We start from the raw sequence: 23,976 nt of genomic DNA, 5'->3' as shown, positions 1-23,976 counted from the left end.
AAAACTATATATCTATTACTGACATCAATGCTATCCCTGGCTCCCCTTCCCTGTAAGAGGGGGTGGAAAGTGATTAGACTACTTCAAGATTACAGAGTAGAGACTGCTGCTGAGAACTACTCACAATCCAAATAATAGTGACTCTCACCCCACACATGATCTAGCCCCACCTGCACTTAAACATTACTTCAACTCATAGAACTGGGGAGATGAAACCCTCAAACCCCAAACCAGGCCCCAAGGAGGAACAACCAGAGGGGAACTTCAGGACCACCCATCAACATTTACTCATATATCAAAAGAAACAGAAAGAAATCCTAGAATAGAAGAACTACACATGTAAGGACACAGTTATAAAAAGTAAGGGGAATCCAACTCTGATGCACAAGCACAGGACCTCTGAAAACTGAGGAACAAGCAAAAAAATCTCCCCTCCAAAAAAATTCATATCCCACAGATATGGAAGTAGATGAAATTCTACAGAACTATTATTAAAAATTGATTCTTGAAATGTTCAATAAACTAAAAGAAGACCCAAAGAATTAAGAGAGAAAAGTCAAGATATGAAAGACCATTTCAATAAAGAAATAGGATTGTTGAAAATAAACCAATTAGAACTCCTAAAAATGAAAGACACAATGAATCAAATTTAAAAATTGACTTGAAAACATCACCAACAGATTAGATTGTATAGGAAGGACAGTAGAGTGAAACACACATTACCTCATGTGCATATATGACTTCATGACCGATGTGACCCTACAATATGTACTATCAGAAAAATGAGAAATTACACTTTATTTATGTATGATTTATCAAAATGTATAAATGCATCCTGTTGTCATGTACAACTAATTAGAACAAATTTTTTTAAATTAAAAAAAAAAGAAAAAGAAAATACTACTTTAGCCCTTAAAGACAGATCCCCAGGCCTTGAAGACAGAATACATGAACTTGAGTACACAGAATACAATAAAGTGGAAAAATAGTAGAACATGATCAGAATGTACCAGAACTTTGGGACAACAACAAGAGACCAAACCTGAGAATCATCGTGATAGAAGAAAACATGGCGATACAAACTAAAGACATTAAGGACATTTTCAACAAGACAGTCACAGAAGAATTTCCCCATACCAGAAGTGAGATAAACATCCACACACAAGACCCTAAATAGACCTGATCAGAAGAGAGATTCTCAAGACACATCATAATAAAAATGCCTAACATAGAAAATAAGGAAAGAATATTAAAGCTGCAAGAGAGAAACATCAGGTCACATTAAGAGGCAAACCAATCAATAAGGTTCACTTCTGACTTATCAACTCAGACACTAAAACCAAGAAGGGCCCGGAATGTGATATTTCAAGCTCTAAAAGAAAACAATCTTGTCAACCAAGATTACTGTATCCAGAAAAGCTCTCTTTCATTTTTGATGAGGAAATAAAAACCTTCTAGGAAAAGGATAAACTAAAAGAATATATGACAGCCAAGGGAGCACTACAAAAAATTCTCAAAAATAAATTACACACAGAGGAATCCCCCCCAAAAATCCCAAAACTCCCAAATAAATGAAGATCAATAGAAGACTAATCATCTAAACAAGAATCAAGATAGAATTAAATATAACAAAAAATTAAAATGGCAGCAAACCTTAACACATATCCACAATAACACTGAATATAAATGGTCTAAATTCTACAATTAAAAGACATAGATTAAAAGAATGGATCAAAAACAAGATCCAGTTATAACCTGTTTGCAAGAGAATCATCTTATAGGCAAAGATACTGATAAACTGAAGATAAAAGGCTGGGGGGGGGTAAATCCATGCAAATGGACTCTGAAAACAAACAGGAGTGGCTACTCATATATCTGACAAAGATAATTTCAAGCAAAAATTAATCAAAAGAGACAAAGAAGGTCATTACATCCTAGTAAAGGAAACAATCCACAAAGAAGATATAACAATAGTAAATATATATGCCCCAAATGTCAACACACCCAGTTATATTTTAAAAAAATACTCCTTGATATTAAATCCTCGACAGACCGCCCATGTAATAATAATGTGTGATTTTAACACACCCTTATCACCAATAGACAGGTCATCAAGTCATGAAACCAATAAAGATATGTATAACCTAAATAATAGTATAAATCAAATGGATTTAATAGACATCTACAGAATGTTTCATTTTAAAACAGTTGAAATTATCTGCTAAGCACCTCATGGAACGTATTTCAAAATAGAACATAGTCTAGGTCACAATAAAAGTCTTAGCAAATGCAAAAAATTGATGTAATCTCATGCATCCTATCGAACCATAATGGAATGAAACAAATTAACAGCAAGAAAAATAATGGAAATCACATATACACATGAAGATTAAACAATACTCTTTTAAATGAAGAATGGAGCAAAGAAGAAATGGGAGGAGAAATCAAGAAATTGTTAGGAAAAATGAAAACAACAATATAACATATCAAAATCTTTGAGAAGGTATGAAAGCAGTACTAAGAGGAAAATTCATTGCACTGAGTGCCTACATTTTTAAAAAAAAATAGAGAGATCCCAAATAAGTAAGTTTATGCTCCAACCAAAGGCCTTACAAAGATGAACAAACTAACTTCCTAATCAGTAGAAGGCAGGAAGTAAAAAAGATTAGAACTAAATTTAAAGAAATGAAGAAAAAATACATGGCATCACACAATGAAGAGTTGGTTCTTTGATAAGACAAATGAGCTTGATGGACCCTTAACCAAACCAACCAAAAGAAGGAAGAACAAAATGAAAATAATTAGAAATGATACAAGAGACATCACCACAGACACTTCTGAAATCCAGAGGATCATTAGAAACTACTTTGAAAATTTATATAAACTGCAAAATCTAAAAGACGTTGACAAATGTATTGACATATATGATCCACCCAAACTGAACCAGGAAGATATAGAAAACTTAAACAGACTAATGTCAAGTAATAAAATTGAAACAGCAATTAAAACTTGCCAGCAGTTGTGTGGTGGCATACAACTGTAATTCCAGCAACTTGGGAGACTGAGGCAGAAGGACCACAAATTCAAGGCTAACTTCTGCAACTTAGCACAGCCCTAAGAAACTTGGTGAGACCATGGCTCAAAATAAAAAGGGTTGTGTATGCATCTCAGTGGGTAAGCACCCCTGGATTCAATCCCAAGCACCAAAATAATAAAAGCCTACCAACAAAGAAAGGCCCAGGATCAGATGAATTCTCAAATGGGTTCTACCAGAACTTTAAAGAAGAACTAACACCAGTCTTTCTCAAATTATTCCATGAAATTAAAAGGGAGGCAAGACTCCCAAACACATTCTATGAAGCCAGTATAATCCTGATACCAAAGCCAGACAAAGAGCCATCTAGGAAAGAAAACTTCAGACAAATATCCCTGATGAACACAGATGCAAAAATTCTTAATATTAGCAAACTGCATTTGAAAAAATATGAAGAATGTAATATACCATGATCAAGTGAGCTTCATCCCAGAGATCCAAAGTTGTTTCAACATGTGCAAATCAACAAATATAATTCACCACTTAAATACAATTAAGAACAATAACCATATCAATAACCATCTCATTAAATGCAGAAAAGGCCTTTGATAAAATACAGCAATCATTCATATTAAAAATACTAGAGAACCTAGGGATAGAAGGAACTTAAAGGATATATATGACAAACCCAAAGCCAATGTCATACTAAACTAAGAGCTTTTCCTCTATAACCAGGAAGACAAAAATGTCCACTCTCACCACTTCTATTCAATACTGTTCTTGAAACTCTAGCCAGAGCAATAAGGCAAGAGAAGGAAACTAAAGGAACATAAGTTTAAAAAGAAAATTCAAACTATTACTGCTTCCTGATGACATGATCCTGTATCTAGAGGACAAAAAATTCCACCTGAAGACTTATAGAGATGATAAATGAATTTAGCAAAATATCAGGATACAAGATCAACACTCATAAATCAATAACTTTTCTATACCCCAACAGCAGTTCAGCTGAGAAATAAATCAGGAAACTGCCTCTTTTGCAATAATCTCAAAAACAAAATAAAATACCTAGGAATTATTCTAACCAAGGAGGTAAAAGACCTCTACAATGAAAACTATAGAACAGTGAAGAAAGAAATTGAAGAGGACATCAGGAAATGAAAAGATCTCCCATCTTCCTGGATAGGCAGAATTAATATTGTCAACATGGTCACACTACAAAAACAATATACAGATTCAATGCAATCCCATCAAAATACCAATGACATCCTTCATAGAAATAGAAAAATCAGTCCTAAAATTCATTTGGAAGAATAATAGACACAGAACAGTCAAAGCAATTCTGAACAAGAAAAGTGATGCAGGAGGCATAACAATACCTGATCTCAAATTATACTACAGAGCTATGGTAGAAAAACAGCATGGTACTGGCATAAATATAGACATAAAGACCAATGGAAAAGAATAGAAGACACCAAGACAAACCCACATACTTACAGCCATCTGATACTTGACAAAGGTGCCAAAAATAAGTGTCAGAGAAAGGACGATCTTCTTAACAAATGGTCCTGGGAAAACTTCTATGTATGGGATACATGGAAAAAGAAATTAGATTCTTATCTTTCACCTTGCACAAAAGCTAAATCAAGATGGATCATAGACCTAGGAATTGGAACAGAAACCTTGCAACTGTTAGCAGAAAACATAGGGTCGAACTCCATCTCTAGGTACAGGAACCGACTTCCTTATCAAGACTCCTAAAGCTCAAGAAGTAAAACTAAGAATCAATAAGTGGGATGCCATCAAATTTTAAAAGTTTCTGCATGGCAAAGGAAGTAATAGAGTGAAGAGAGAGTCTCTGGAATGGGAGAAAATCTTTGCCAGCTACTCCTCTGAAGGGGATTAATATCCTGCATATATAGAGAAACTCAAAAAACTCAATGCCCAAAATGCCCTGTCAATACATGAGCAAAAGAACTAAAAAGTAATTTCTCAAAAGAAGAAGCACAAATGGCCAACAAATACATGAAAAAAATCTTCAACATCTCCAGCAACCAGGGGAATGTAAATCAAACTACACTAAGACTTCATCTCACTCCCGTAGAATGGCAATGATCAAGAACGCAAATGATAATAAATGCTGGGGAGGATGTGAGGAAAAAGGTATACACATATATTTTTGATGGGACTGCAAATTAGTACAACCACTCCGGAAAGCAGTGTGGAATTCCTCAAAAAACTAGGAATCAAAGCACAGTATGTCCCAGCTATCCCACTCCTTGGTGTTTATCTGAAAGATCTAAATCAGCAATACTATAGCAATACAGCCACATTAATGTTTATAGCAGCATAATTCACAACACCCAAATTATAGAATCAACCCAGGTGCCCGTGATAGATGAATGAATCCAAAATGTGGCATATATACATAATTGAGTTCTACCGAGTCATAAAGAAGAATGATGGTATTTGCTGATAATTTGATGGCAATGGGGAAAATAATACTAAGTGAAATAAGCCACACCCAGAAAATAGAGTTGAATGTTTTCTCTGATATGTGAAAACTAAAGAAAATAAGTGAAGAAAGGCAGATGGAGAAGGGATCAGTTATCATAAAGGTATAAGGAAAATCAGTGGAGTAGAAGGAGAACAAGGAGGGACAGAGCGAGAGGAAGGGGGAAAATATGGAACCAATCTAAGAAAATCATGTTACATAAAATATAAAGGAACCCAAGGGAATTTTACCTTTACATGTATACAGAAAGTACCAATCAAAAATAAATAAATAATGGAGTGAAAGGAAGACCAGCAGGGGAGAGAAGTAAGAATAGGGGGAGGGAGGCGGGGAGGAAAAGAAGGGGAGTGGGTATTGAAATCAAATTCCAGGCCTGTATGATTTTGCCAAAATGAACCCAAATACGATGTATAATTATAATGCTCTAATTTACAAAAGAATAATCAGTACACCTGGGAGTACAGACTCACAGCAGCCAAGATTTCAAATCAACCTAGATATCCATCAGTTGAGAAAGAATGTGATATCTATATATACACAATGGAATATTATTCAGCCATAAAGAGGCTGAGATCTTGTCATTTGTGACAAAGTGGATGGACCTGGAGGATATTATGCTAAGAGAAATAATCCAGGCACAGAAAGACAAATACTACATGACCTCACCTGTGCAGAATCTTAAAAGGCTGATCTTGTAGAAGGTGAAGGGAGAAGGGTGACCACAAGGGCCTGGGAGGAATAGGGCAGAGGGAGGAGGAAGAGAGGTTGGTCAAGGGATACAACATTCCAGGTCAACAGGAAGAAGGGGTTCTGGGGTGCCATTGCACAACAGGGTAGTACAGTCAGCAATAATGCAGGGTATGTCTCAAAAGAGCTGAATGAGAGGCAACTGAGTGTACTCACTATAAAGACAGGGTGAAAATTTAAGGGGGTGAACATGCTAATAATCCAATGTGCAATGTATGCACAAATCAGAATTTTCACATTGTACCCCATAGTATGTACCATTGTTATGTGTCAATCAGAAAGAGAGAGGAGGGAGAGAAGGTCCTTGGACAAGAGAAAAACTATCAAGGACTTAGAAGCTGACAAAAGTGATCACTGGGTGTCCTTCCGGAGGCCTGCTTGGTGCCTCTGGCAGACACTCTGGGATTATCGGGCTGTGCAGGGTGTGCATCTTAGCTTGCCTTTGATGGTATGGGCTATTTTACAGCCCTGTAAACAGAAATTAAATCATATTAAGCTGATAGCATTGTAAATGTTTCTCTCATAGCAATGGAAATGATTATCATTCAGGGCAATGCAAATGGACTTTATCTGGTGAAGAAGAAAACTCTCTCTAGGTAAAATTCTCATTTGAACAGCTTTTAACGTTTTACTGGTTCCTCCACTAATTAATGAATAAAAAATATTTGATGCACATTAATTTTTAAAATATGCCTACTTGTTCATTTTCTGCTTCTTGACACAGATCTCTGTTGAAGGCCTATATATTTGTCATTTTTTATCTGTATTTCCTGATGCTTTGACAGCTGGGGACTGAGGACCAAATGAGAGACTGCCCCTCTCTGAGTCAACCAACTCCTGGGGTGTTACACAGGTTGCCCACATACATGCTTTTCAAACACACATCCTGAACTGTGTTCCTTCAAAATTCTTATGTTGAAGCCATGAGCCCAAGTTGGATGGCTTTTGGAGATGGCCCTCGAGAGGTAATTAGGGTCCTAAGTGTGGGACCCTGATTCAGTGGGATCAGTGTCATTATAAAAGGAGGAGGCAAGGGAGTTTTCTTTCTCAATGCAGACAGAGGAAGTCACGTGAGGACAGTAGAAGGCCATTGTACACACCAGGAAGAGAGCCCACAGCAGAAAGCAGATCTGCTGGCACCTTGATTATGGACTTCTGGAATCTAGGAAATAAATTTTGAGCCACAAAGTCTATGGTACTCTGTTTTGGCAGCCTGTGCAGACAAAGGTAACAGCCAATCCAGAGCCCACAGCCCAGCCAGCGCCCCCCACGTCCACTGGGCCACAGTACGGGGAGCCTTGGACATGTCAGGGCTGCAGCCCTCGTCACCCCTCAGTTCCACATCCAGCACCCAGCTCTGCACCTAGGGTGGTCATAGTGTTACTGAGTAGCAGAAGGTGGCTGGACTCGGAAGCTGTGTGCAGGGTGAGGTGGTCCTACCTCTGGCACCTGCAGGCAGCGGGTAAGGGCGTGCATCACCACAGAGGGCTCGGCGGTAGCCTTCTCCGTGATGATCACCGAGGCCAGGGTCTTCCGCATGTCCAGGCCTGCCCCAGCCATGTCTGTCTTTGCTGACTCACTCTCCATGATGTCCAGGAGGTTCGTGACTTGTTGGAAGATACCTGAAACAAAGGTGGCAGTGCAAAGACGCCCGTCACAGGAAGTGGTCCCTATGTCCCCGCCACCCCTACACCTGCACAACTCCAGCTTCCCAATGGCGTGATGCCCACCGTGCAGATGGAGAAACGGAGACCCAGGCGGGATGGTCTTCAAGCAGTGAGTGACTGAGAGGGACTAGAATGCAAGGTTGGCAGTGACCTCCTTACCACTGTCATGGGAGTCCAGAGCTCCCATAGCCTCTGCTCCCTCTGACAGGCCTCCATCCAAGTCTGCTGCTGCTTCCGCCATTTCTTCCTCAAACTCTTGCAAGATAAATGAGATCTGCAAAGGACTCTGTGCAGCAACACAACCTAAGGTGACCCCACGCCCTGCCAGTGATTCATGCTCTTGTTTAAATCCTTCCCCTGGAGTGTGGCTTGATTCTAAGCAACAGAAAATGGCAAAGGTGAGGGGTCCTCACTCCCATGATCCTGTTGCTAACAAAACACTCCACTGAGCTAACTGGAGATAGGCTTCTGCGGGCCTTGAAAAGCCAGAGCCAGGATATGAGGCGCCTGTGGATGGGCATGTGGTAAGGGATGGAGTCTCGCCCCTCAACCCTGAGGAACTGAATTCTGCCAACAGTCTCAGGAGTTTAGAAGAGGTCCCTTAACTCCAGAAGGGAAGACAAGAGAGCCAAGACCTTGACAGAGCCTCTGAAGCCCTGGGCAAAACTGACAGAGCCCAGCTGAGCCCAGGCTCCTAAACCACGAACATGGTGGGATAATCAGTGGGTGTTCCTTTAAGCCACTGGATTAGTGATCATTTGTTACACAGCAATTACTAACTAATGCACTTGGTTAAAATGTCCCCCTCACTCTTCTAGACACTGAAAGTTCATGACTACCGAATTCAATTACTCTCCTAACTCCTTCCAAGGGCTCTCCCAGCTTCTTAAGCGTTGACAAACACCATCACAGATGTTAAGGTGTTAAGGGCATAAGAAGCTCCCAGCTCCTTTCTCTTCCTGTCCCAAGTCCCTCTGTCCTCAAGGTTCATCCCAGTGCCCTTCACCATCTGTGCTCTTTCCCTCCTGGGATTCCTTTAGCTCTGGGACCTAACTGCTGACCTTTTATCAGAGTCCTTCCTCTTCTAGACGAACAAAAATATGCCACTAAAAGAAGCTCTGGTCCTCGCCTAATACTCATCAATGGGAATACGAACAATGGCAGCATCAGTTGCCCAAGTGAGGCCGTTGAACTCCTCCATCACTGTTCTCATGGGGAATGTGCCTCCTGGCAGCGTGGGAGGGTGCATGAGAATCATCACCGTTAGATCCCAGACCCTCGGAACTTTGAGATCCAACTGCCTCCCCGACTCTCTGTCAACCCCAGGGCTTTTGAGGAGTGCACAGGACCCTGGGATAAAAGCTCCACATCATGTTGTCCTTAAACGTTTCTGTTGCCCACTTGTGTGTGCTGATATACCGTGGCCTGTTCAGAAAAGGGAAATGGGGGCGGTAGGGATGATTCACAGCCACTTCCCAGGGGAGGGAGCCCAGGAAGTAGAAGTGTGGTCAGGGCAGCTGGAGAGAGGTCTGGGGAAAAGACTTCATGTTGCTGAGGACCAGACCATGTGCAGGACGGGGAGGTGGGTTCCCACCAGCAGAACTCTTTTTGGTTTGTTTGTTTGTTTGTTTGTTTTTCTTTCAAATTCTTTCGCTTGTGATTTTTTTTTTTCCTTCTTGACCTAATTCTTTTGTTTGAAGGAGCAAGGTCTGGTGATGGAGCTCATAGAACTCTCTTGACATCTTCCAAATATGCAATTTAATATTAATCAATAGCAAATTGACCTTTTTTGCTTTTGAACTTAATAAATATATTCTTTAAAAGTTTGTTATTATGTTGCTAATAAGTGGATCAAGCTCTCTGGTTTTCATTTAAAGTTAAATGTGCAAAACAAAAGGTCAGAATTTCATGAAACCTTTAAAAATACATTTAAAGGAAAAAATATTAATTTGTGATTAACATAAAAACTCAATATAATATAAAAAATATATTGACTTAGCTCATTTTTTTAGATTTTTAATTTAAAATGCTATTGCAATTATCTAATAATATTTTTTTTAATTTACAAATTTATATATTTATTTATATTTCAAAGGACCCTTTGGATTTCTTTTTTATTGTAAACAAATGGGATACATGTTGCTTCTCTATTTGTACATGGAGTCAAGGCATACCATTTGTGTACCAGCAGAACTCTTAGCAGATAAATAACCTCAAAGCCAGGTGGAGGAGCAGAAACTCTGCTTCCCTAAATCAAAAGTGGGGGTTAAAGTATTTCTCTTTTACTTGAAACTAAAAGAAATGATCCAAATGTATAGTTTACACAATGAAGTATTGGCCTCCGGGGAAACTTTCTACGCATTGCACAGCCACAGAACAAGAACCAGAGCCGTGTCAGGTCCAGGTTCCTTAGTCAAAATCTCCACTTAAAGTTGCCCACCTTGCCAAGTTGGCATTCTTCGGCCTCTGCTTGTTCACCTCTAATACCAGGGAGCTCACTTCTCTCAGTCGCAGACTATTTCTACTTTATGGGATTTAGACGATTAGAAAATGGATTCCCTGTACATCATGCCAAACACATCACCTCCATCAAACCCCTACATCTTTCCTAATTCTGCCCTTGGAGGTCCATCAACCAACATGGAGTAGGTTGAAGATGGTTGTCATGCTTCTCTTCTTTCCTACCCTTGCTGCAGTATCTCCTCCCACTCCCCCTAGGCCTTCTTGTTTCTTCCAAAGATCATGCAAGTCAGATGGCTGCAATTCCAAAAACAATTCCACATACACTGATTGCATACCTTCGGTGTGCAGCTAAGCATGGCTCTCTCCATATTCGTGCAGGATACAGGATGGGTAGGACACTTTTTTGTCCTCTGAGGGTCTTCAACCCAACACAGGAAGGATCACGGATTTAGAACCAGAAGTGAATGTGTCAGCGATCAGTGTGTGACAAACTACCTCAAAGCTTAATGACTGAAAATAACTAATAATTATTTTCCCTGAGCTCCCGGGACAGTTGGCTGGTGCTGTTGATCTGGGCCATGTCCATCCAAGCACAGTAGGAGTCACTCATGCATCTGCAGTCACCAAGTGGGTGGCTACCGGCTGGTTGCTGGCTAGGTACTGGCAGACGCAAGGGCAACTGAGATATGGGTCTAGCCTGCCAAGTTCCACAGCAGCCTGGGAGGACTCCAAGCGAGTGAGTGGAAACGTGAAGGCCTCCTGGGACCAGCACCTGTTTCTTATCACTTTCTTTCAGCCAAGGCAAGTCACAGACCCACTCAGACTCAAAGGGTAGAGAGATAGATACCTGCTCTTGATAGGAAGAGCAGCAACATCCCACTGTGAAGGATGTAGCTATCAGGAGGATGGAGAAAGGCCTATTCATTAGTTACATGCAGAATAAGTGTGTAATCCATGGCAAAAAGTGCAAAGCCCTTGAACACGTTATCAATGAGATTAAAATACTTTTTTCTGATTATGACCATAATGTTGGACTCACATACAACCATTCACAAAATAAGACTATCTAAGGAGCTGCCACTGCATTGAGCTTCCCACCTCTGCTTCTGTGGGAACTAACTAGGAAACAGGAAAACACTGTATTTGTGGAATCCTGTGAACCTATACACATGAGATAAATAAACCTTTTCTAAGTTGCCTCTGGCATTTTAGGGGTGGGTACTGGGGATTGAACTCAGGGGCACCTGAGCCACATCCTCAGCCCTATTTTGTATTTTATTTAGAGACAGGGTCTCACTGAGTTGCTTAGTGCCTCGGTGTTGCTGAGGCTGGCTTTGAATTCGCGATCCTCCTGTCTTAGCCTCTGGAGTTGTTGGGATTATAGGCATGCACCACTGTGCCTGGCTGCCTCTGGTGTTTTGTTGTAGTAACATGAAGTTGACCAATACAGAAAATTGGTGTCAGGAGTGAAATAAATCTTCATGATAGTTATACCTGAAGACGTGGGGGAGCCTTTGGAATCATTTAACAGAAAAAGGTTGGAAGAGTTTGGAGGGGTAAGCTAGAGAAAGACTGGAATGCTATAAGCAGAGTACTGAGGGTGATTCTGGTAAGGCTCAGAAGACCAGAAGGTTGAGGGAAATGTGAACAATAAAGGCCACGTTGATGATGTCTCATGGAAATGAGGATTCTATTGGGAATTGGAGAAAAGGCCACCCTTTAGTCACACCATGGCAAATAATTGGAATATATTGTGTCTGTGCCCTTAAACTTTCTGAAGTGATGTCTTTAAACCTGATAGACTAATTTATTTGGTAGAAATTTCAAAACAGCGAAACATTTAGACAGTGCCATGTATGTTATCGGCTGCTTGGAGCCAAATTTACACTGAGCATCAAAAGCACAATGGAGCAAAGCAGAAAGATTTGAAAAATGCGCAGCCTGGCCAGGAAAGAATAGAGAGTGTAAGGGATGGCCAAGGAGGGTGCGGTCGCTGAAGAGATTAGCACCCGTACAAAGAAGCCAGTGCACTGAATCCAGAATGGGAACCCCGCCTCCCAGCCACCTCAGGAACCTGCAAGGTCACGCGGCATCACAGGCGCAGGGCTGTATAAGCATACATTTGTTTCAAAGGCTCCCCAGGGCAGAACTGTTTCAGGAAGGAGTCCCAGGAAACTTCATGTGTCCAGGGCTGCTCAGAATCCTCCTCTCCACATTCAGCCGGCAAAGCCCTCCCGGCCACAGCTGGGCTTCAGGTGTGGCTCACCCTGCCAGCACGCCACTTGCTCTGGGTTTGCAGGCATGCAGAATGCAAGAGTTACCGGCTCATGGCGGTCTCCACTGGGACTTAAAGGAGAATCCAGGAGGCCAGGCAGTTGTGCCACAGGGCTGGAGTTGCTGCTGGGAGTCCCCCAAGGGATGATGGGTGGCAGAGTTGAGGCAGTGAAGCCGAAGCCAAAGTGAGGCTCAAGGAAGGCAGAGGTGCCACTAGCATGCAACGCCTGTGGGAAGCCTGCAGGAAGCCTGCAGGAAGCCTGCAAGCTCAGCACGAGGAGCACCATGTGACCTGCGACCAGCAGAGCCGCAGAGGCAGGACGACCAAGCCCGCGGGAGCCCATGTCCCCCCACAGTGTGCCCTGATGCCAGATGTGGAGCCTCAGGGTTTGCTGTTCTCCCGGCTGGACTTCATTCTTGCTTTGGGCTGATTCCTCCCTTGAGGGATAGAAATGGACACCCTGCGTCTGTCCTGCCTCTGTATCTTCTGAGTAAGTAACTTGCTTTTTTGTTTTCACGGGGGCTCACCACTGAATTTGCCTTGAGTCTCAGATGCAACTTTGGACGTGAGTTTTTGAGCAGTGCTGGAACGTTGACTTTGGAGCTCTTGGGGTTAGAATTAATAACTTTTGCACTGTGAGATGGGTGCGATACTTCTGGGGTTGGGGGAAGAATGCAACAGTTGAGCTCTGTCCTTCAAGGGCTTATCTGTCAGGCTGGTCTGCAGGATGGTCCATTGGAAAGTGGTGGAGACTTCAGGAGGTGGGGCTTAGTGGGAAGTCCTCAGGTCACTGGGGACGTGCCCCCAAAGGGGATTGTGAGACCCCAGGCTCTTTCTCCCTCTCACTCTCATTCTTGCTCTCACTCTCTCCTCTTGGCTCAAGATGGAATCACTTGTTTGCTCTTACATAGGTTCCTGCCATGACATGCCACCTTCTGCCATCCTCATCAGAACTGAGTCAATGTGCCACTGGAACTGTTCAAAGGCACCATGCCTTCGAACATACACATGGTGAGCTAAATAAACCTTTTTCCTTTATAAGTTAGTTGCCTCGGTATTTTGTTGTAGTATTGCAAAGCTAGTACAGAATGTTAGAAAATTCTAGCTGTATTTGGTGTATGCAATATTTGTATTTGCTAAAATAGCAACTGTTAATCAGCTTTCATTACTGTAAAAAAATTTCCTGAGAGAAATCAACTTATAAAGAGCAAAGGTGTATTTTGGCTCACAGTTTCAGAGGTTTCAGTTCATGGTCACTTGGTCCTGCTGCTTCTGGGCCTGTGGTAAGGCAGCACATCATGGTGGGAGCACATGGAGAAAGAAGCTGCTCACCTCATGGTGACCAGGAAGCAAAGAAATAAAGGGAGGGTCTGGTGTCAATGTCCCCTTCAAGGGCACACCCAACAACCTAACTTCCTCCCAGTGGCCCCACCTCTTAAAAAAGTTTCCCCACCCTGCAGTGGTGCCACAGGCGGGTACCAAGCCTTCAACACATGGCCTTTAGGGGACATTCAGGATCCAAATCATAGGAGGAACAGTGGTCATTTCTGGGCAATGTGGTTATTGTTGGTTCCTCTTTTCTAGCATGTACTGTGTCAACTTCTGTACTTTTTCAATTTTCTGTATATCTTGCATTTGTAATTAGAAAACCTAATTTAATAATAAATAAATACAACACCAATAAAGAGAAGAACACAGAAGAAATATAATTTATACCAATTTATTAATGAATTTTTAGTTGTGAAAACTATCAGATAAAATATACCTGGTTTCTGTCATTGACACAAGCAATGATTATCCTTGTAAATACACCATCCAATTTTACAGCATCATTTCCTTTTCCCCAAAGTCAGAAATCATACACTGCTCTCAGGGACTCCGACCCATTCATGTGTATCAAGTACACCCTAAAGGTATCAAGGTTTCCTTCTTTAGACACAAAAAGTGACTCTGAGGAGACCTGATTGGAAGTGAGGACTGCCGGCCCGTGGTGACAGAAAGGACCACAACAGTCCACAACCCCGATGGTGGTGCGAAAACCGCCATGCGAGGTAAGGGAACCGCGGGACCAGCTGTGAACCCTGTGCTTCTACTGAGAAAAGCAGCGCAGAATGCCGAGCCTCCCCGTAAGCCACGTGGGAGGTCAGGCAGAGCCCGGATGGGAAGCACTGAAGAAGCAGACTGTGTCTACACACCTGCACCCGCAGGTGTGACTGGCTATTAGATTACTTTCCTTTATTTTTAATGCTCTGGGGATGTCTAACTTATGGCAAAGTATTTTTTTTAATAAGAATAAAATTGATCTAACACTGACCCTGTTTTCGAGTTCAACATTGATTGGAGGATAGATCAGAATTTCACCTCACTTCACACCGACTTCTCAGTGGGACTTGGATTTGTGGGCTTTCTTAACACTCCCTTTCTTCCCAAAGCACTTCCGGCAGCCAAAGGCACAACATTTAAAGGCGATGAATGCCGCTCCCAGCACGATGGCCAGGAGGAAGCCGATGACATCCAGGGAGTGGTACTGGTACCAGGTGAGGTCGTGGGCGGCAGGGCGCAGGTGCGGGGCTCCCTTGTGCCTCATCACGAACTCCACCCAGAACACAGCCAGGTCCAGCGGCTCAATGGGGCGGTCCTTGTGGAGTCTGGAGAGGCGCATGATGTTCTCCTTGTAGCTAGACACAAAGACAGCTGTGTGGGTGCCCAGGACATCCGCAGCCACAAGCAATTCACCCTTCCTGCCTGCAGCCAGGGAGGACACTACCAGACTTTCCAAACTTGGTAGAGAAATGTGTTTCTGTCATAACCAGAAAACACACACCACACACACACACACACACACACACACACACATGCTTTTATTGTTCTGTGTAGATAAAAAGAAGGGGAGGAAGAGAAAGAAGAAGAGAGACAAAGAAGAAGGAAGGAAGGGAGAACGGGAGGGAGGGAGATGGGACACCAAATTATAATTTTATACATTTTTAAACATTGCTTCCTACTTTTCTTCTTTTTAGTGATACTTTTGTGGTAAATTAGATTGTGCTTTCTTTATAGTAAAACAATGAAATAGGAATTTTGTGAAAAATTAGATTATGCTTTATAGAAAAATGAAGACATAATTATACTTTATAGTATAATCAAGGAAAAAGTCATGTCATGAACTATGGATGGCCTCCAATCTGAAGTTGCAAACTACCACACATGGCCAAAGGAAAGCCATTTGAAAGTGCTGACTCCAAGGTGGCTGTACACTTCCAACTGACTCACTGACACAAAACTGCCTGAGTGCTCAACTTAGCCTTAAGTTGTCTATGCAAAATGCTAATGCACAATGGATTCCTGTTTATTAGAGAGTGCTGATAGCTGAATCAGAACAACCAAATCCAAAATGAGCAGACACTTCAACTCTGGTGTGGGAATACACTAGGAGGAGGAGGAGGAGGAGGAGGAGGAGGAAGAGGAAGAAAAGGGAGAAAAGTAAGAAACTCCTATTCATGACTATGATCATTAAATATATCTGCAATTTTCTTAAATACATTACTATAATATAATGTAATATTCACATTTGAATAACTAACTTCCTTTTATATAGATCTTATCTTACATTAAATTTTCTTGGAACTTTCAGTCATTTGTTTGATTTTTTTTTTTTTTTTAATTTTGAGACAGGGTCTGTCCAGACTGGTCTTGAATTTGTAATCCTCCTGCCTCAGTCTCCCAGGTAACTGGAATTATAGGTGTGCACCACCACACCCAGCCATTCATTCAATATTCATTGAGCCCTATGATGACATGTTTGTCTGCATAAACTGATATTTGAAATTCTTCCATTTCTTTTTGTGTTGCATAGGCACAGTCTTAGCTTAGAATGGTAGAAACATGGAGATAGAGATGGCTCAGAAACAAAGAGCTGAAGTTAGGTAACAACTTAAGCTAATGGGTTAGTGTTCTTTAAAAATAATGTGGGCTGGGGATGTGGCTCAGTGGGAGAGTGCTTGCCTAGCATTCATGAGGCCCTGGGTTCCATCCCCAGCACCACAAAAAATAAAAAGTAAAATAATTACGTACTAGAGAACTTCTAAGTCATTTTTATGTTACAAGTTATCATCTGCACCATTGAACCAAGGAGCAAAGTCACACTGATAACGTGAACCTCAGAAACGAGTCTCGTTGGCACATGGAATGAAGGCAGGCTGCCAGCGGGGTGTGCGAGCAGGACAGGAGGCACTGAAGTGCCGGCCAGAAGATTCGACCGGGCCAAGGGCCGAGCCCCAGGCACCTGCTCACTGAGCACTTCAGCCCCAGGTCATGTGGACTTCTTCCTTTTATCCACTGGCACAACACACACTTAGCACCTCAGGTCTGGGAGCCAGTCGTCAGTCCTTTCCTGCCTCCCCGGGGCCAGGCTGGGTGTGTCCCCAAGTGTATTGTGTCCTTCCACATGAATGCAACTCAGCTGTTCACATCTGTCTTCCCAGCTGGTGCATCTTTCTAAAGGAAGCAGCTTGGATGAGCTGTGGTTTGAATGTGTCCCCAAAAGTTCAGATATGGGGACTTTAACTTCCAGTGCAGTGGTAGCAAGGGGTGGTGGGGCCTCTAAGAAGGGATTAGGTCATTAAGAGCCATGAATCCTCTCCGTGGGGCAGGAGTGGTTGCTGTGAGCATGGGTTGTTACAGACAAGGGTTCCTCTGTGTTTTGTCTCTTCTATAAACCCCCTTGCCCTTCCATTTTCTGCCACCTTATGATGATGTGAGGCCCTCACCAAGTGCAACTGCCAGCCCCTGGATTTGCCAACTTCCAGAGCTGAGCCAATTCAGCCTCTATCTCTACAGATCCCCCAGCCCAGGTATTCTGTTATCAACAGAAAACAGACTAAAACAACACTCCTGACTCTCACAGACACACACATACACACACACACACACACACACACACATGCAGGCATGCAGACACATACACACGACTGTTGTTGGATGAAATCCACCACTGGCCATCGTTTCTGCCCATGGCTGGCAGTCAGCGTGACAGCAGTACCCTAAACTTCATGCAGAGGTCACTGTGATCCGACGGCCATTACCCTCTGAACAGTTTTCAGAGCCATTTTTTAATGAACATGCATTCGCTTTTCTTCTCGGCTCCTGTCTGTGGTTTCACAGAACTTCCACCTGTGCAGAGCCTTGGGGATAAAAGGCCTCAGAGGCCCCAGTGTTGGGGAAAATCACACTGTGAACCGGGTTTGTCTTTGTCTTATGTACACTCTGCTTCTTCAGAACATTTCTCTCCACAGAAACTTAAAGATGAGGCACTTATTATGGTGACTTTTAAAAATGAAATTTTAAATCTAGTAGGGGAAATAAAATTTTATAGGAACTTAAGTGTCCTTTTATAAAGTGAGCAATAAGAACCTCAAATTATGTTATTTATAAACCTGGCTTTGGGGGTATTTTTCACACTGGAATGTCAACTGTGAGCACAAGGTGAAAACACTGTATTCTCTACCCCCTCTCTTACCTTTTGTCATTGATGACTGTGTTTAGAGCATTTGCTAAATCATCAGAAGTCATCTCAAGGACATTCAGGGTCACGCCAGCTCCCCGGGTCTCCATGCGCTTCGCATTATCCATCTGGTCACCGAACAAGGGCAGCATCACCATGGGGACGCCATTGCATATTCCTTCGTAAATTCCGTGGGAGCCAGAGTGTGTGATGAACGCACGGGTCTTCGGGTGACCTGAGAAGCAGACCGGGAAGGATGTGGCCGTCAGGTGGCTGACCCATCCAGCCTGATCCCGAAAGCGCTCTGAGGACTCCGTGGTGCCCACACCTGGCCCCTGCAGAAGCGCATAGAGGAGGCGCGCCTGCACTCCGCACAGACCCGGCCGCAGAGGCTGGTTCAGTCGCCCTTCCAAGCAGCCGCACCTGAGCCCCTGCTTCAGCCCCTCCCAACATACCAAGCAGGTCATTCTGGGGTAACCACTTGACAAGTTTCGTGTTCTTGGCGAGATTCGATGGTGGGCTTCCGGTGTAGCGCCACAGAACCTCAGGGGCAAAAAGAGCAGTTTAACAAAAGAATGTGGTAGGATTTAAAGCAAAACCAAAAAGCCCTGCTACAGTAGCTGGGAAGCAAATCCTTCAAAGAAGGAGAGAAAGCACACAGCTCTGCAAGGGTAGAGACCTGGCTTGGGGAAGGCCAGGGCTCTCCTCCCCAGAGCGGGTGGCCGGGCGGTGTCCACAGCAGCTGTGCACCTAGGGTTTCTCCACCCATCTGCCATCCCAGGGAAAGCTTACTTAATAAAGCAAGGGGAGGGGGCTCTACAACAGAAACGCAGGAAAGCAAGCAAGTGTCCTAACCAACAGCTTTTAGAACACTCCTATTAATATGAAGAAACAACACCATGTTATTTATTGTTACCTAATTCTCCATTTTTAACTAAAGGTCTCTAAGAGAGTCTGTTAGAGAAAAATGAGACTTCTGAGTGAAGGGGACCAAGGTTCAATAGTAGTTAAGAGTTACATTTTAACAAAAAACAAAATGAAACAACAAAAAATCCATTTAGGATTAGGGGAAGTGAATGGCCAAATCTACAGTTCCCACTAGTAGTAATTTGGATACGAGAAGTATCTGTGAAGGTAGACATAGCGTTGACTTACTGTCTGAGGTATTCTGCCCAAGGCGTCAGCAATTTCCATAGCTTTTTTCTCTGGAATCTCTGAGACCATTGATCCCAAAGAGAAAACCACAATTCCGTGTTCTCCAGAGGCATTGACGTAGGCTTCAAATTCCTAGAGCCACAAGAGAAATTCCCATTTAATTGTTTTCTCATATTTTTTGGTGACCACATACATTAAGCTATGAATCAGATGATTTCCTAACAACATGAAAGCAAAAACCATGAATGTGTGAGTTTTATATCCCTCCCCTTCCTTATTCCCTACCACAGAAGGAAAGCTGGGGCTTACAGGGTTACCAGTGGGATAGCCTGGAGATTCAGAATCCAGGCAATGTGCTCATTTCCCAAAAGAAAAGTGTACTCATCTATGCACACACACACGTACATGCACATCTAGGTATATGCATGCACACCCATGCACACTCACAGCCGTGGACACGCACGCACACAGCGGCAGCCCCACTTTGGTGAAATGGAGCACTGATAAAAATGGCGGTCCTCCCAGCTGAAGGTAAGTAATGATCTCATTGCCCTGAGAGTCTCTCATATGGTTTTATATGTTCAAGAAGTATATCGAGGGGGGCTGGGGAGATAGCTCAGTCGGTAGAGTGCTTGCCTTGTAAGCACAAGGCCCTGGGTTCGATCCCCAGCACAAAAAAAAAAAAAAAAAAGAAGTATATGGAGGGCAGTGATGCGATTGTGAAGTGGTAGGTTTGCGTACAACCGGTGGCTCCCTGGGACGTGGTGCAGGGAAAACCAGGACCTTGGTCAACCTGCATGTGAGATATAGAAGACTTCCCACAGGGTTCAGCATACATCACCTGAGCAGTAGCATTTGCCAAGCTCAACCAAAGACCTGGGCAGAAAAGTGCAAACACTGGGCAGCCTTCCCAAGGAGAGCCCACTCCCACCCACCCTCACCAGTCTGGGAGCTTCAGAAGTCCTCTGGCTCATCATAGCAGCTGACCTTATCCACTGGTCCCACCAAAAAGGTCAGAGGGGCCAGACTCATCCTGTCCACTCATCCTGTTTTTGGTCTATGGCAAGGACCTCCTGACCACAGCTGTTCTGAAATCCCTCTTCAGAGGATCAGGACTACATGCCTCCTCCCACTCTCCCTCCCGCTCTCCTGGCGAGAGGCGGACCACTTCCAAGGGCCCTTCCTACTCAGTGCTGTCAATGGCTGGCCCACACTTCCCAAGACCTGCACTCCTCTAGGCTATGTTTAATCTTGTTGGAGAAAGGGCAGAGTCTAATTTCCTCTCCTTTACACTCTCCCATACCCACTCTGCAACCAGCAGGATGTGATTAACACCAAATCAAACCCCCAGGTTCATAAACATCCACTTAAGTAGCAGGACTTAAACTAAAATGGCACGAAAGTTCACCTCCAGGTGATAACAGGATAACTGCAGAGATTGTGTCATCTCAGCCAGCGCCCAGCCGTTCCAGCTTTTATGGGGTTCAATAAACCTGGGGTTGATCACCTCCTGGTTAAACTTCCCCTAAACCTCGCCCTAACTTCCCTGACATGGCCAAAGAGCAAAGCAACATGTTAACTGAACATAACCTTTGGTTCCCCCACCCTTTGTCCGCTCCAAAAGGGAGGAGACCCCCACACCCCAGAGTGAAAGAATTCCCCACTCTGATGAGACCTCCCCATCCAAGACAAGAACTTCAAAATTTTACTGGGTCCTTTTGTTCCAGGATGTTACCGTATTTTCCCTTGGCAAACATCTTTTGTTTTTCAAGAATCCACTGCGCCCACGCGTTGGACGCCTCACACTTTACCATTTTACCCTCCGGTCTGCCTCACCTACTCAGGGTTCCCCTGTTCATGTGCACATTTCTTCCCGGCCATCTTGAAGTCTCTGGCCTCCCTGATCTTCTGTCTGGCCATGGTCTCTGAATGGCTACTGTCCACAAAGAGCCTCGCCCTGCCAGAGGAATGACACCTGGGATCTCCTGAATCCCATCCCCTTTTCACGGAATGTCCGACTATTCTTTTTCTTTCAGACCTACTGAGGGCATGCTGAAGTCAGGGAGTGTTTTCTTTAGGGACTCTCTTAATGGAATAAAGGCTTTATCTTTATTCTTGAAGTTCAGGACTTCTGCCAAGAGGGTTGGAATGAGGACAATTGCCACCAGAGGAATGGGAATGCAGGGTAGTATTTTAACTAAAAAAGGGGCAGAGAGAAAAAGTGATTTGACAGACCAGCAAAAATCAGGCAAAAGGGGGGAAATGGAAAAGTTAATGAAATGTAAAATAAACTGGACAAGTTGCAATCAAATCTAGTCACAGATTCAAACAGGCAGAATTCACCTATTAAAGGTAGTATATATAACCAGATTAAAAATGTCCCCTCCATGGTGTTTAAAAAGAAAGTCTGAAGACAGTGGGCCCTAAAGAAGTTTGAGGGAAATTTGAAAAAGTAATGCAGGAGTGGCAAGATTAATATATAAAAAGTTGGATTTCTGATTAAGACATCAAACAAGGCAAAGAAGGCTAGTGTCAGATACAATTACATGGATATTTTCACACCTAAGCCTGCTTGCACCAAACAAGGGCCACCAACAGGGAGTCCATGCGGTTCACCACTTTTACAAATTTACAGGTAGAGGGGAGTATGGTTACATCAATAAATGCTTGAAAAGCAGCTGATAAAATTTAGCAACCTCTCCTTATAAACATCCTAAAGATTAAAATAATTTAAATAAAGACAATTTGCCCCCAAACAGTGGCAAACATAGTGAAGATGATGAGGTAAAATTCAGTTTTCACTTAATCAGCAACCAGACAGGAATCCTTGCAATCACCAGAATCATTCACCTGTTCTTACAGCTTCTAGTGAATTCAAAAGCTCTGGTATTTGGCATGAAATTTGGAATGAAAGAAACCAAAATTTCCTTATCAAAAAATGACTGCATTCTTGTTTTAAAAAAATCATGAAAATCAGTATTTTGGTGAGATAGCTGAATAATGAGTAGGTACTTAGCTAGAGAGAGAAATGGAAAAATAACACATTCACAGTAGTGACAAAAAACTAACACACTTTGAAAATGAGACAGGAATAGAATAAATATGAGGAAAACTGCAAAATATTTGATCCTTGTTAAGATAATGTTGGAAGTCACAACAACAAAAAGTCCCAGAATACAAATTTCGATGTTTCTCTGTAGTGAACTAGATTAGATGGCTAGACGCATAGACCATGGAACCTAAGCACCATGAAATAGGACTAAGCAGTTAAAAAATAGATACAGCATTAATAAGTGATCAGTAGGCACATATTATGCTATTTTGTAAAACAAACATCAAAAGTTATATAAATTAAAACCTTGTATATACATGTATATAATCATAGATATTTGTAATTGTAGGAACATGAAGAACTATCGGGCGTTACTACCTACCCAGAAACTGGTTCTCAGTTTTTACCTGTTTTCTTTCATTCGTTTGCCAAACATTCAGCAAGCACCCATCGTACATTGGCCTCAGGCACTGGTGCTCATATACACCAAGCATGTATAGACCACTTGCTAGATGTTAAGGATGATGCACAGGGCAGCATGTGAGGGACACAAAGTCACACATGCCTCCACCTGGCTCATGACATGGAGGAGAGGTGGGAAACCATCTCAGTGAAATGATAGTAGTGTCTGATGGACTATGAAGGAAGTACACAGAATGCTGTGTTGGAGAGGGCAAGACCCAAGGAGGTGACATTGAAGCTGACCTGAAAGATGAGCAGGCGAGGTGGCAAATTCAAAGGGCAGCATCCCATGGAGAGGGGCAGTGTGCCAAGGATCATGAGCTGGGAAAGACTAGAACTGTCCCAAGAAAAGACAAGGCTGGTGTGGTGTAGAAGATCCTTGAAGATTTATAAATAAGACTTTTCATTTTGATTGGAATTTCCAGTATGCATGCTGTCACCGAAGATTTAAATTTCCCAAACTGAATGTGAAATGTCATTGTTTTCTCTTTGATCTTTCAGTGATACTGAACATACTTCTCTTTCATGCTTCTGTAATTTGGGCAAGCTCACTAGATTTCTGTCCTTTGATCTAAGATGTACCCATTGGTTTGGTGATATTTCACCTATTCCTTTTCCTCTATCTGAAAGAGAATCATTAAAGGTTTTCTATCCTGTTAGTCTATCATCTCACTTTTAGGAAATCAGTAATATCTTATTCTTTCTCAAGCAGGTCACCTTGTCCACACACACTTGTCCAATGGGTCACAGATGTCAGAATCTTAGAGCCAGATTTTCCAGGGGTCATCAGCTCTCCCTCCACACTGCAGAATGAGATTCATGACCTTTCTTCCCAATGGCAGAACCCAACTGGTAATTAACTTATTAGAAGAAAGACCATAGTACCTATATTCCTATCACACGCCTAGAAAATGGAACTCTCCTTGCCAGTATCTATAAACGCCAAAGAACTAGTTGATCAGATTAAACTTCAAGTGCCTTACCTGATCAAGATGCAAAGTACATTTTTGTTCTCTGCAAGATGCCCCAAAGTCAGTACTCTGTGTTTATAGCATTTAATACGTGCTGCATTAAACTGACAACTACCCACAGAAACACCTAGAATA

At 42.7% G+C, this 23,976-nt stretch overlaps 1 protein-coding gene across 5 annotated transcripts in view; it reads right to left on the bottom strand.

The window, feature by feature from the left end:
- Positions 1-14,405: 14,405 nt before the first annotated feature.
- LOC124979722 (UDP-glucuronosyltransferase 1-6-like) overlaps positions 14,406-23,976 on the bottom strand; it is a 124,319-nt gene continuing 114,748 nt past the window's right edge. For all 5 annotated transcript variants that reach the window (XM_047544323.1, XM_047544322.1, XM_047544321.1 and 2 more), the window contains exons 2-5: positions 19,357-19,488; positions 18,657-18,744; positions 18,217-18,436; positions 14,406-15,379 (exon numbers count right to left, since the gene is read on the bottom strand). In XM_047544323.1, the coding sequence (XP_047400279.1) occupies positions 15,082-15,379; positions 18,217-18,436; positions 18,657-18,744; positions 19,357-19,488 (738 nt within the window). In that variant the 3' untranslated portion in view covers positions 14,406-15,081. The remainder of the gene's footprint in view (positions 15,380-18,216; positions 18,437-18,656; positions 18,745-19,356; positions 19,489-23,976) is intronic.

Source organism: Sciurus carolinensis, chromosome 3 (genome assembly GCF_902686445.1).
Source record: "Sciurus carolinensis chromosome 3, mSciCar1.2, whole genome shotgun sequence".
NCBI lineage: Eukaryota > Metazoa > Chordata > Mammalia > Rodentia > Sciuridae > Sciurus > Sciurus carolinensis.
Note: the sequence above shows the minus strand (reverse complement) of the source record. Positions and strands in the feature narration are given on the sequence as shown.